At 39.9% G+C, this 12,898-nt stretch overlaps 1 protein-coding gene across 1 annotated transcript in view; it reads left to right on the forward strand.

Annotated features, from left to right (window-relative positions):
• Positions 1-12,898, forward strand: part of bcas3 (BCAS3 microtubule associated cell migration factor) — a 363,376-nt gene that overhangs the window by 107,768 nt on the left and 242,710 nt on the right. The window contains exons 17-19 of the mRNA XM_062419168.1: positions 11,445-11,569; positions 11,708-11,873; positions 11,966-12,063. Of these exons, the coding sequence (XP_062275152.1) occupies positions 11,445-11,569; positions 11,708-11,873; positions 11,966-12,063 (389 nt within the window). The remainder of the gene's footprint in view (positions 1-11,444; positions 11,570-11,707; positions 11,874-11,965; positions 12,064-12,898) is intronic.

The raw sequence follows: 12,898 nt of genomic DNA on the forward strand, positions 1-12,898 counted from the left end.
AAACATCTGCTGGAACTATATTTAAATATATTTTTTCATTTAAAATGACCTGAAAACATTTCATTTCTACATTGGTTATTGGAGAACAAAGCCCAACCCAAATAATGTGGGGGAGGCTTTAGATAGGACACTCGTCTGTTATCGATGCTGACTAACATGACATATTAATGCACTTTAATCTGCCCTATGTCCATTAGTTTAACCTACACCTGCTTTACAAGGTAATATATATTCATTTTGTGGATAATGTTTTGTAGATGTATCCACCATCAGACGTTGAGAGAGATTAGACATTTACCATTCAGAGGTTTTGTCAGTGACCCAGAGAGAGCGCAACATGCACAGCATATGTTAGACAGTTAGTCGCTGGTCCCACCTTGACTTCATTTCACTGAGCAACTGTTCCAAACCTGACCTTAAGTTGGTTTGTCTGGCTGAGCTGTTCGACATGAGACGAAACTTTCCAACTGTCACTCGACCTTTGACCACCTGATGTTAAAGGGATATTAACTGTGAAGATGTTTTGTAAACTTGACGAGTGTTTTATAGGGCAACAGATAGCAACAAATGTCTTTCAAACCCTGGAGATTGAGGGACAGTCTTTTGTTCCACAGCACATACTTCTATGTTTGAGTTTATAGCATATAACACTGGTGAGACTATTTTCTGTTAGTATTATCATTTCTATCCACAGTACAGTACATTTGGGTATGTGCCAAAACATTAATATAAATGAAACACTTTTAAATTACTAGTATACAAATGTTACTATTACGTTATTATAAATGATTATTATGTTCTTTTTACTCTGTACATGATCACAGTGTGCTTTGCTAAAAAAGGATGAATGTGAAAGAAACTGAGGCAACTTCAAGACACAAATGAAACAGTTAAGTGCTGTTTTCCCCTCAATGTTAAACTGTCCTCTTACTTTCTTTGCATCACTTCTATTTCCCATTACTCTGTTAGCCACCAACAATAACTTCCATCAACAATAAGTTGCATGAAACTAGGAAGGACTAATTCAAAGTGGCATCTTGTAAAACCGTAAAGCCTACTTGGCTTTTGCTACCCCCCGTGGAGATCTCACCCCATCTGTCCATCACTCTCCCATTGGCGTCCATCCATTTACCCAGCTGGAGGCCCAGAGTGGGGCCTCGGCAGGTTCGATAGACTCAGCGGAGGGTATATGGTAGAGACCCCCCCACCACCTCTCTCTGCGAGCTCTTTGATAAGCGGCGAGTTTACCAGGGGCCTCCATTACACCAACCAGCGTGTTCATTTGTCAACTTGCGCTCCAGGAGTAAGACATTCCAGGGCAAATTGTTGCTCTCTGTCTCCCGGTGGAACATTTCTCTACACATCCATTTACCAAGACTAATTGGAGACAGTGTGCTATCGTTGGGAGGGCCCGGGCGGATGCGGCGAAAGCGATAAAATAAAGAAGTGCTGCAGAGTGCTTTGTTTGGCCAGGGATTCTGTTTTTCATGACTGGGGGAGGTTGGCTGGCGGGGACAGAGTTCAGTCTCATCGGACCTTTATTGCTGTAAGGAAAAGGCTTATTTACTGTAAACTGTTTACGGAGCTCTGTCACTATCTCTGGACATGCAGGATAAACACAGGAACACACTCCCACTCCTAATGTCTTGTAAACACAAGAAACACGCACAGACTGAAAGATAGACAGAAATACACCCCTGAAAAAGACACTACACTCTGGATGACTCTTGCACAAACACACACACACACACACAAACACACACACACACACACACACACACACACACACACACACACACACACACACACACACACACACACACACACACACACAAACACACTGTGTACTTGTTAACATAATCACAGTGAACACACATTTTGCCCACACCCTCACTTCCAAACAGGCAAGCACGTTCACAAGACAGGAGACAATGCACGGCCAGAAATACACGCTCGCACTAAAAAAAGACATGCGAAAGCACAACGCATTGTCTCAACAGCGCCTGAGTGCTGTTAGTTTTATTGATGTCTCTAGCTGTTATACAAATTGGATAAACTCTTCATACGCTTTCTCAATCTCAACAATCGGAATTCTTTCCCATCATTTTTCTGTGTCGTATTTACACGGTCGGAATCAGACCTACATGTTCCTGCACATGTACCCCGATCCCTTTAAAGTTAAGAAGAGGGAGGAGAGGGGGGGGAGAAAATATGACAGATGTCTGAAGAAGAATAAGAAGAAAAAAAAAAACAGTCTGTGGACATGCTGCATCTGCCAAATATATGTGGTATCACACTTTACGGAGCAGCTTGAGCAGATGAATCATCAAGCCATCCCGCAGATTTTCGAATCCATCTTGGCGCACAGACATTCTGTTTCCTGCCTCGTATGTGTTGTGCACTTAAACAGACACGTCAAAAAGTATGTAATGTGAAAAGTGTGTTTGCTCAAGTGTGCTAGTTTAATAATGGTTTTTCCGTCTATCTCTGTACCCCCCTCCCTCCTCCCCTCCCCTCCACCCCTCTCACCTCCCCCCCTCATCCCCTCTCATGAAGACCCTACCTCTTTGGGGCGGGATGTTTTGCCATTAAAACTCCATGGTGAGTTTTGCCTCTCCCCTCCTTGGCTCCCTCAGCAGCATGCAACTGTATACTCCGCCACAGCAGAGCACACACACACACACACACACACACACACACACACACACACACACACACACACACACACACACACACACACACACACTCACACACACACACACACTCACACACACACACACACACACACACTCACACACACACACACACACACACACACACACACACACACACACACACACACACACCGCCTCCTTTACCTCTCATTTGTCTACTGGTATATTTTCAACACATTCCGCAGAGTTTGTGCAGCCATTCCTCAGGAGGGAAAATTCCCAAAGAGGAGTGTTTCTTATTTTCTCATCTTTGTTTTAGCTTTTTTTCTGTTTTTCAAGCCCTAACAGTTTTTTTAGTTTTTTTTTTAATGTGTGTGTGTTTAAGTGAATGTTGACCTTTTGTTGGAGGATGACTCAATGTGTTGTGTTAAATCCACTGCAAGTACTTTAGGTGTAGACATTTTTGGGTTGGATTTGATATTTGTTTACAGTTTCATTGATGAGTCATAGATCCCTCATTTTCTTAAATGGACAGTTCTAAATGAAAATAAAAAGTGCATGCCCTCGCTCTGTGTTAGGTGGTAGTCCAGGGGACATATTGCAAGGCTTCCAGAGTAATGCCGTAACCCTTCTTCTTCTCTGGTTGTGGTGTGGTTTCTTTGAGTCACCCACTAGAAAATGACATCTTTTTCTTCTGGTCTTTTTCTTTCATTCTGCTCGGACCCTCCATGATGTTCTTCCGAGAATGATGCTTTTGTGTGAAACACATGTTCAAAATTTCTTTTAGCTGGCTTTGGTTTGGTTTTCAGTCAGATGTGTGTTTGCACGCAGTGATTGTGCCTTGTCATATTCTGGTCTTATTGTGAACATCGTCTTGTGGTTATAGCAATGTGATTTATGTGTACCTCTCTTCTAAAAATGTGTTTTTTTACAAGGAACCAATGGTGAACCAAATACTGATATAGATTTCTCTTGAAGTAACTATAACTAATGTTGCACTAATGGCTATTTTTATATTTCTTGAAATGACTGTGTCTAATATGAAAGAGTTCATTCTTAGAGGCAAATCCACACACAGTAAGGAACAACTGAAGCATTTTAGCATCTTTAAGCTTTTTTCTTTCTCAACATGTTATTATTACAGTACATTTGAATATGTTGTTACAGTTCCTTCTTCTGCCCCCAAGTAGAAAAAAACTAAATGAATACTGCATTAATCTGTCTTTACAAGAACATCATATGACCTCACCTCAACAAATATTTTAACATCACTTACTGATTCTTTACAATTTATCACAAAGACACTTTTAGTTGAAAGGAAAACTAAACCAATCAGAGCTTTGAGACTAATGGCTGATTCATGGTAGGTCGTTCGACACTTTTGGTAGGTCAGTCGTCTCCATGGTAACCAGACACTATCATCCAACCTGCTTGTTTAGTTACATTATATCATCTCAACCAGGAGTAATCAAACAAGGATGTTACACACACATATTAAGCAGGAAGTTCAGAGAAGACTACAATCTTCATGGTGACAATCGGAAACACTAACCAATCACATTCCATGAGAAAATTCGACGGTGTACGTGATATAACAAAATTCTCCAGGTACATGGCATAAAAGCAAAATGTTGAGTGACACTTTTTTCTGTGAAAAATGTGTCAGTTCTGTTAAGCAGCCTACCAAAAAATCAGCTTTAAGATATTACCTTATTGTGGCAGAGTAAGAAAATAATAAATCAACAAGCAGGGATAAGATCCACACAACTGTACAGTTTGTTGTGTTTTTCTTTGAAACATTATGTTAACTGCTCTTCCAGACTACTTCTGCAGCCTCCGTGTTGACTGAAATTGATAGTGGTGGGACAAACCTTTCACCACCTGTCACTGATAAAATAAAATCAATATAAAATGAAGAATTCAGTCTGAATAATGAAATGAAAGAAAGTTTTCATCAGGCTAACATTATTGGGAAATGATCAACTTCCAGTTTGAAATTCTGAGTCCAACTTTTTGTTTTCATTTGCGGCATTGAGCACCAAATGTTAGAGGGCACAACATCTTCATCTTATAGGAACTCCTGAGCTGTGGGCTTTTTTCTCGCAGGGGGCTGAAGCCAAGTCTCTTGTCAACACTGTCTCGTGAAATCAGATGCTTACAAGCTTTTAAAAGAAGCCCCATTATGACAGAGTCACTTATGGAGAGATGATTGAGTGGCTCAGTGAAGTGAACTTTTCCCTTCCTGGCTCCCTGCTCTCCAGCTCCTCCCTGTTGACTCCATTCACTTTAGAAAATGAATAGCATGTGGTGCCTTCCCCAAGTCTTGGGTTTCGTCTTTTGTTGTGGGCAGTCACTCATACTTTTTAATTGAAGCTTTTTTCTCTCTGTCTTCATCCACCTCCCGCTTAATCTAGGCCCTTAGTGATTTCAGAGCGTATACTTTTCAAAGGTACACATCATTAGCATCGGAATCTTGACCCTCACAATAACTGCCTTCCGCTCAAATTTGAGCTAGTTAAACCTATATTGTTTCTCTAATAGTGTATGCCATGAGACGTGAGCTATGACAGTCCATTTGCCAATTTCTGCTTCAGCGTTAAAGCCTGCCCTCTGGAAGCTCAGCAGTACCAAGAGATTAGGCACACATTTTCAAAACAGAGGCCTCTTTTATTTCTTTTTCCAGGATACCACATACTGTATCATGCCGTCTTGAATTTCCATCCTTTGAGAGTTTATGTCCAATGCTCTAATCATGTATTTTAAACAACTGATTTTTTTGATGTGAGGCACCGACTTCCTGACCTTATACTTTAATAACTTACACTAATTTATTTAATATAATTGCGCAGTCTGACTCCCAAAACTGTTTCATAAAAGTGCACACCCACTATGGAACACGCTATTGAGGATAGAAACAGGTAAAATAAAAAAAGTGGTTTCTCCTTGAACATTTGATGCCCGCTCTCCAGTGTTCACAAAGTTTCCCCAGTGGTTGTCAATAGTGCTGCGTGTTGAGCAGAGCCCCAAGGCTGCCTCTTTTCCAAGGGCTGTTGTAAAATAATAAATGTGACGTTGAAGGATGTGCCCTCCACATGACTGCCCTCTCTCACTACCTCTCTCTGTCTTTCTTTCCCCTCCTGGTCTTAATACCGGCTCCTTTTCTGATATGAATTAACCATATGGATCAGAATCAGTGTAACAACAGCAGCGCAGCTCTTTGTTACTGTATGGCCAGCTCAAGTGAGCGCTATCATATTTGTTTACTGTGAGGGCTCTGAAAATAAATGGAAGCTGCCACCGGACTTCCATCCCCCCTCGGAGGCGCCTCACGTTAGCTCCGGACATAGTAATGCAAAGGGACTTTGATGGTTGATGTCACAGATTGAATTATGCCCTTGAGGAAAAGCTATTAGCTCAGTCAAGAGTCCTCATTTGTTAAATTAAAAGTGGAAATGACATGTGAGTAGTCTTTTCAGTGAATTAAACTTGCAAAGAGAATGGATTCCACTCCCTGCTAAAAGGCAATAGTACAAAAGGAAATCTTGTGGAGGGAGAGTAAAAAAAGAGGGATTTGCTATTTGTTTAGTGACATTCACCCTCCTCCACTCCCTTCTCCCTCTTAGTATATTTATGTTTTCTAATTTTATTGGGTTACATTTTTTGTAACGTGGTCCATTTACCAACCCACTCTCCTACCACCAGTCCACTCCAAAAGACTGGTTACCATCCTACTTAAGGAGAGCAGAATTAGGCCCTTGTCTCCTGGAGCTGTGCCTCTCTGTCATAAGGGCAGAAACCTCAACACTTTTAAGCCACTTCAAGTGAGATCAAGAGGAAAAGGATGATTTAAAACACATATGAATAAACTTTAGTGGTCACAGTACCCAGAGACGAGAACTGGGCTGTGATCTTTGGTCCTGTTGGCAGGCTCGATGCTAGCTAAGGCCTCTTCAAAGAGGCCCAAACCCAGCTCATCAGCTCTGAGACCACAGTATTGTAGTCTGCTATCACAGATTACATTATATACATTTGTGGGTATTATTACATATATATTAAGTGTATTTACTTTGCTATATAGATGTGTGAGGTCCGTATGCATGGGTTGTAACATGGTCATTTTGTCTCATGCTTCCAAGTAATAATTGCCACTGTGCCTCTTTTTATTCTATATTTTACTTTGTCATTCTCTTTTCAAGAAAAGCCATCAGATTGAAACAGTGTTTTTCCTTGATTTATTATTCAACTGCCATTTACGCCAAAGTCAACATGAAGACTATGAGGGGGTTAGAATATCTTTCAATGTAAGTTGCTGTGTGGTATATTCGTCAGCCCATAGCTCTCACCCTTGAAAACCAACATCAACTTGCTCTGAAATAGGATTTGTGTTTTCCTGGGTTATTGAAACCAGTAAACCACAGGGCCTTTGAGGGTTTAACATATTTTCCAGTATTGGGAGAGGTGGAACACCAGGGTTTTCAGCAATTAAACACCTCACCAAAGAAGAACTATGTTTTGCAGAACTCCCACATAGTCAGTCGGGAATACTGTACCTTCTTTTGAGCAATGAACATAACTTATATGGTGTCTTGACCAACAGATCCCTTGTGTCCCCTGTTCTCTTACCTTTTACCATGTGTATAGATATTTTCACTTAAACAGATTTGTATTAGGGTTCTTTAAAGTTTAAAAGCCTTACATGTCTTACATGTTTTTTGTCTTTTTTATTTCTTTCCCATTCTATTTGCTTTTTAAGACAGGATTGAGGATAAAAGAGGCATGCTAAAGGAAAATATGCAGACATGGAAACACTTTCTCATTGCGAACAGATAGCTGACTGGACCTGTTTGTTAAATGCTTTATCTTGTGGATGATTGCATAGGAGTAGGCCCGAGGAAGAGCTTGGAGGAGAAGACAAGGGCACCCTGGAGTTAGCCAAGGCAATATCCTGAGTGTGACTTTATCTCCCTTCCATCTTCCTTTCAGAGACAGGGCTTACTCTGGATATTTGGTTATTCAACCTTCTCCTCTTGACCTAGCACTAATAAATACAAGCTACCAAACTTGTACAGAGGCCTTTCTTATGACTACCTTCACCACTTCCTTTCTCCTTATCCTTCTTTCACACAGTGTTGGCCAAACAAAGACATCAACATCCCCTTGCATCCAGAGGGTAATTTATGAGGTGCTGACATTCTAAAGGGAGTCCAGAGAAAGAGAGTTTTGCCAGCAAAAAGTCTCTCAGCACCTAGTACTGTGAAAGCTGAACCACTAAAGTTGAACCACTGGACACACCATCTGCCCTTACAACCATGATTGTTTAACTTTTTATTACATACTTGTTTTAATTTCCTACTCCATGTCCTTTGAGGCAGACTTATCAATGGGGTCTGGATTTTTTGATTAGTGGCAACCAACTTGGGCAGGATGCAAATTTTACACAAGGGGGAGCTGTTCGGTTATTGTCAAAGCATTCTATACACGCCAACGCAAAGTGTCACTGCTGCCAACCACAGAATAAGAATGGCAATTTAACACTTGCACCACCTGCAGGCATGAATAGTTAAAGCAGCTGTTTTCTTGTTTTTAATAGCTGTTTCCTTGCTAGCATGTGAAATTTCATGTTAACACATCTGTCTCCAAAATAAAAAAAGAGAAAATAAGTACAAATTTAAATTGCTAATCAATGCTTAAAACATCAATGCATTACACTGAACTTCAGTGGATACTTCGTACTAAAACAAATATACAATTTGATGTTTTGCTATAAATGTACAAATGTTCGCTTTTCAACCTGACATGTTTTATTCATTTTTTTGAATATCCATCCACTTTTAAAACAACTTACCCTTTTCAGAGATAGCTAGAACCACAGCATGCCACACACAGAAGCCAAATAAAGAAAAAACTAAAGAAAAAAAAAACAGCTTTGGTAGCCAAGTGGTTACCGCACATGTCATGTAATCGCAGCATCCCTGGTCATTCGTTTTTAGTTTCACATAAACCAATAAAAATATAAAACACCAGCTTTAATGAGCTGAGTCTAAATGACAATGCAGAATAACACATTTTTTCACCTTACTGCATCGGTTTGTCTTTTTTAGCCTTTTCTTTTCCCCCCAAATAATTAAGAATAAACAGAAGTACTGTAAGTGTGTTACCTCCATACCAGCATGGTTCCCAAAGGTCAAAGTTGAGCACCCCTCAGGCAGCGTGTGACACCACCATGGGTCTTCAAACTTTTCACCCACCTCATGCCTGATCTGCTGTGACCGAATTTTACTGTCCAGGTTGGTTATAAGGCTGGACAATAATACCAGACCTAGCTACTGTTCTCTGATCATTTCCATATGGGGAGCTCCATTGCAGCTGAAAACCCTTTCTGTGTCCGTTTCCTTTCAAACAGTCCTGACATGCTGAATAATCCAATAACTCCCAATAAATTCTCTCCTATGGCTAACACAAAGTGAGACAGCCACAGAAGGCAGCTTTGATGTTGCCGTTGCGAGGTGCTTATTCCACTGAGTGATAACTTTTGTTATACATATCACATTTTCTTTAGGTCATGGGCATCCACTGTGTCTTAAAGGTCTTTATGAGCTCTATAACTTTAAATGACTTGCAAGTTTTTCAAAACAGTTAAAGATGTACTTAAAGTAATATATTTCTGTAAAAGTATACTGAAATACACAGTCTACGACCAGTTATAACATTATTCAGTAGTTTCTGGGGGTCAGTGACTAAGGCTATAGGAGCATTGAGACAAGTTCAGGTGGCTAACTTGCTCTAACACACTGTAACAACTTAAGCAAAACGTATTTGAACACCCCGATTGGTCACGTGTTACAATCATGGCCGTAGCTACCATTGAGGACAACGAGGTCATGTCCTCAGTATTTTTTTCTTGAAGTTTCGTTTAATTGTGAAGTGAAAATAGCCGACAAGACAATTATCCTTGCATCAACGGACCGTCATGTGACACGTACTTGAAGATTCCGCTGCCATGTCAAAACGAAAGTATCCGGCTATAGCCAGCGGTGGAGTGAAGCCTTGAAATCGCCAGAAATATGTTGTCTACATTTGTGAATTGGACTTGACCCGATTTTGCAAACTGTTCATTCATTGGATGAGCCCTTTTCTCCCAGCAGGCCATGCTCCATTCCACATTTTAAGAACAAACAAAGAAAATAATATATTGCAGTTATCATTTTTAAATATGCAACCATGGAAGTTGTAGAATACTGAAATAGGAGTTGATTTAATTTGCAAAATTGGAAATGATAAGAAAGAACTGGACCACAAGAATGACCATGACTGAGAAATGCACAGCAAGAAAGCCGTATAAATACATCATGGATTACACCGAACAGTCTTATAAATTGTGGTCTCATTTTTGACCTCGGTATTTGAAAAATCCTGGCTGCGGCCTTGGTTACAATGTGTCATAAAATTCAGCGTTTCTACTATCAATGCGGGCAGACCACCAATTCCGTTTTTATGTCCCCAATGGGCTCAATGCAGTGAGGTATACAGATTTAGAATTTGGGAAAAATAGATCATTGACACTGTAGTGGCATGTATGTACCTGGAATTGAGATATTGTAATCGGTAACTGGCGAGAAAAAGTTGGATTTGTGCATCCCTGAATTTTACAAGACATGTAATGCAGGGAGTTAAAGTTTTTTTTACTGAAGCCTTTTGTAGTGGTAGGCCATGCTACTACAGCTTCCTGAAATGAATTAAATAAACCTGTGTATTTGCTGCAGTGCCAGTATTGGTATGGAAGCATTGTCAAGCAAAGACAACATACTTAACTGTCTCTCCCACATGGATACTCGTACATATATACCATCTATTACAGACTGGAGGATGATGTGGACTGTTGGTTGAATTTTATAGGGAGTTATCAAGAACATGGACATTTTGTAAGGCATATCTTTTAAGTTTTGACCTGAATTTGATTATTTTCTAAATATTTCATACACCGACATTCTTTCCTAACTAATTCAAATGTGCTGACGAAAACCTTTTTTTCCCTCCATTTTCTGCTATTGAGGTGGATGTTTTATTTGCAGGCATTTAAATTTTCCCTTGCTTAGCCCCTTGCATGCAAGCACTTTTAAAGTTTGTGTTTAGTGTTGAGAGATGTCGCTGTGTACTTTTCATATACTTGCCTCCAAGGTTGTTATGTTTCGTTAAAGTCATTCGATATTGTCGCTTGTTCTGAATCAACTTATTTTTCTGGCTGTTATCGTTAATGGAGCGAGCATTACAAATTCAAATATTGGTCTTAAAGGTGCTTCATAGTGTGTTTAAACTTCAATACGTTTAACACATACTTTCAGAAACATTAAAACAATAACTGTATACAAATGAGACCTTTGTTGAGTAAACTGTAATAAGTTTACATTGTGTTGCATTGGATTCAACCCTAACCCTAACCCTTATTTCAGATGGAACTAAGGTTATGGAACATGATGACAGAGTTGAAAGCCTGATGTTTGTCTAATTCAGTGCATCAAGTCACCGAAAAGGGGTAACTGGGCAGGATGCAGCATGGCAACATGGGAAATGTGGTCTTAATTCTGACAAATGAGTAATTTGACATCAGCTTGTTATTGATTTTCTACTTCATGGTCTCATTTGATTACGGTACACCAGTCTATCATAATTCATGTGAGAGTGACATGTTGAGTTGTACAAACACTACAGGGAGCACCTTTGAGACCCCTTACACTGTGCCACAGTTTTCAATCTGTCTCAACTTTGTACTCTTTTTTTCCCCTCCTGAAGCAAAGCTAAGCCGCCCCCTCAGATCTCACCAAGCAAGTCCAGTGGGGGAGAGTTCTGTGTGGCCGCCATCTTTGCCTCATCTCGGTCTTGGTTCATCACCAACCCCAACATAAAAAGAGATAAAGGTTAGATCACAGTCACAAACCCGATTCTTGACGTTGAAGACATCTTTGAAGGCTTCTACCATTTTTTCCCACAATTTTTAAAAGAATGCACTTCATGATAATTTGTTTTTCATCATTAATTCTCCATCCTCAATCCAGATCAGTCTAGGCAGTCGGTGGTCGACTCACTGTACATCCTCAGTTGCTACGGTAACTTGGTGGAGCATGTTTTAGAGCCTCGGCCAATAAGTACCGCTCAAAAGATAAGCGATGATACACCTTTGGAGCTCAGCACCTGCCCAAGAGCCTGCTGGACTCTAGCCAGGTAACGTTGTGTTAGTTTGTACATTTTCTACTTTATCCTTGAAAAAGTTGTCACTGATAGTCAGTCTTATTACTCATCTGTGTTTGGTACAGAACTCCACAGTGGAATGAGCTGCAGCCGCCCTTCAACTCCAACCATCCCCTGGTGTTGGCCTCTGACCTGGTGCAGTACTACCAATATCTACTGGCTGGTAAGGGCTATACAAACCTGTCCATCCACAGTCAAGTTGTGTGGACTGGAGCGCACAGTGACAAATGCATATCACAGTTCATCAGGGTCCTGAAAAGTTCTATATGCACACAATAAAAGGACTTACACAAGTCCTTAAGATACGTTGGACCTGTCTTTTGTGATCATAGTACAGACTAGAACAACAATAATAATAATAATAATAATAATAATAATAATAATAATAATAATAACCCTAATGATATTAAAAAAATGTCCAACTTTGGTGTCAAACCAACAGCATTATTAAAATACACTTCATAAGACAGTTATGTACACTGCTGCTCTGAACCAAACACAGAAAATCAGTCTCTGAAAACAGCACATAAACAAACAAAAATGTTTGTAGTTATTTTAGTATTCTTTTTTTATTTTCGGGCATTATTCTCACAAGTAGCTTTTTCTGTGAATATGAACCCCAAGCACCACCATGTTAAAGAGCTGTTTACTACTTTTTTTTCCCCTTTTACTCCAGGCCTTATACACTATGGTTTATTGAGTTATCTAGTTGTTGAGTTATTTTATTTTCAAAAGATACATAAATGTGCTACAAAAGTTAAATACCAATTATATGAATGGTTTTGATGTATTTGATGTGGATGTGTCATTACATGCATGCATCATAAAATAGAGGTCTGTGTATGTTTTGGTAGCACAGGCTCACACAACCATGTATGTTTTCTGTATGTACCATATGCATCATTAGTTAAGGGGGTGACCCCTATTCCCTGCTGATTTTCCATGTTGACTCTTGAAAGCCAGTCCTCAGCCTCTTATTGGTGCCACATGCTGAGAAG

This window comes from Scomber scombrus, chromosome 5, assembly GCF_963691925.1.
Source record: "Scomber scombrus chromosome 5, fScoSco1.1, whole genome shotgun sequence".
Lineage (NCBI taxonomy): Eukaryota > Metazoa > Chordata > Actinopteri > Scombriformes > Scombridae > Scomber > Scomber scombrus.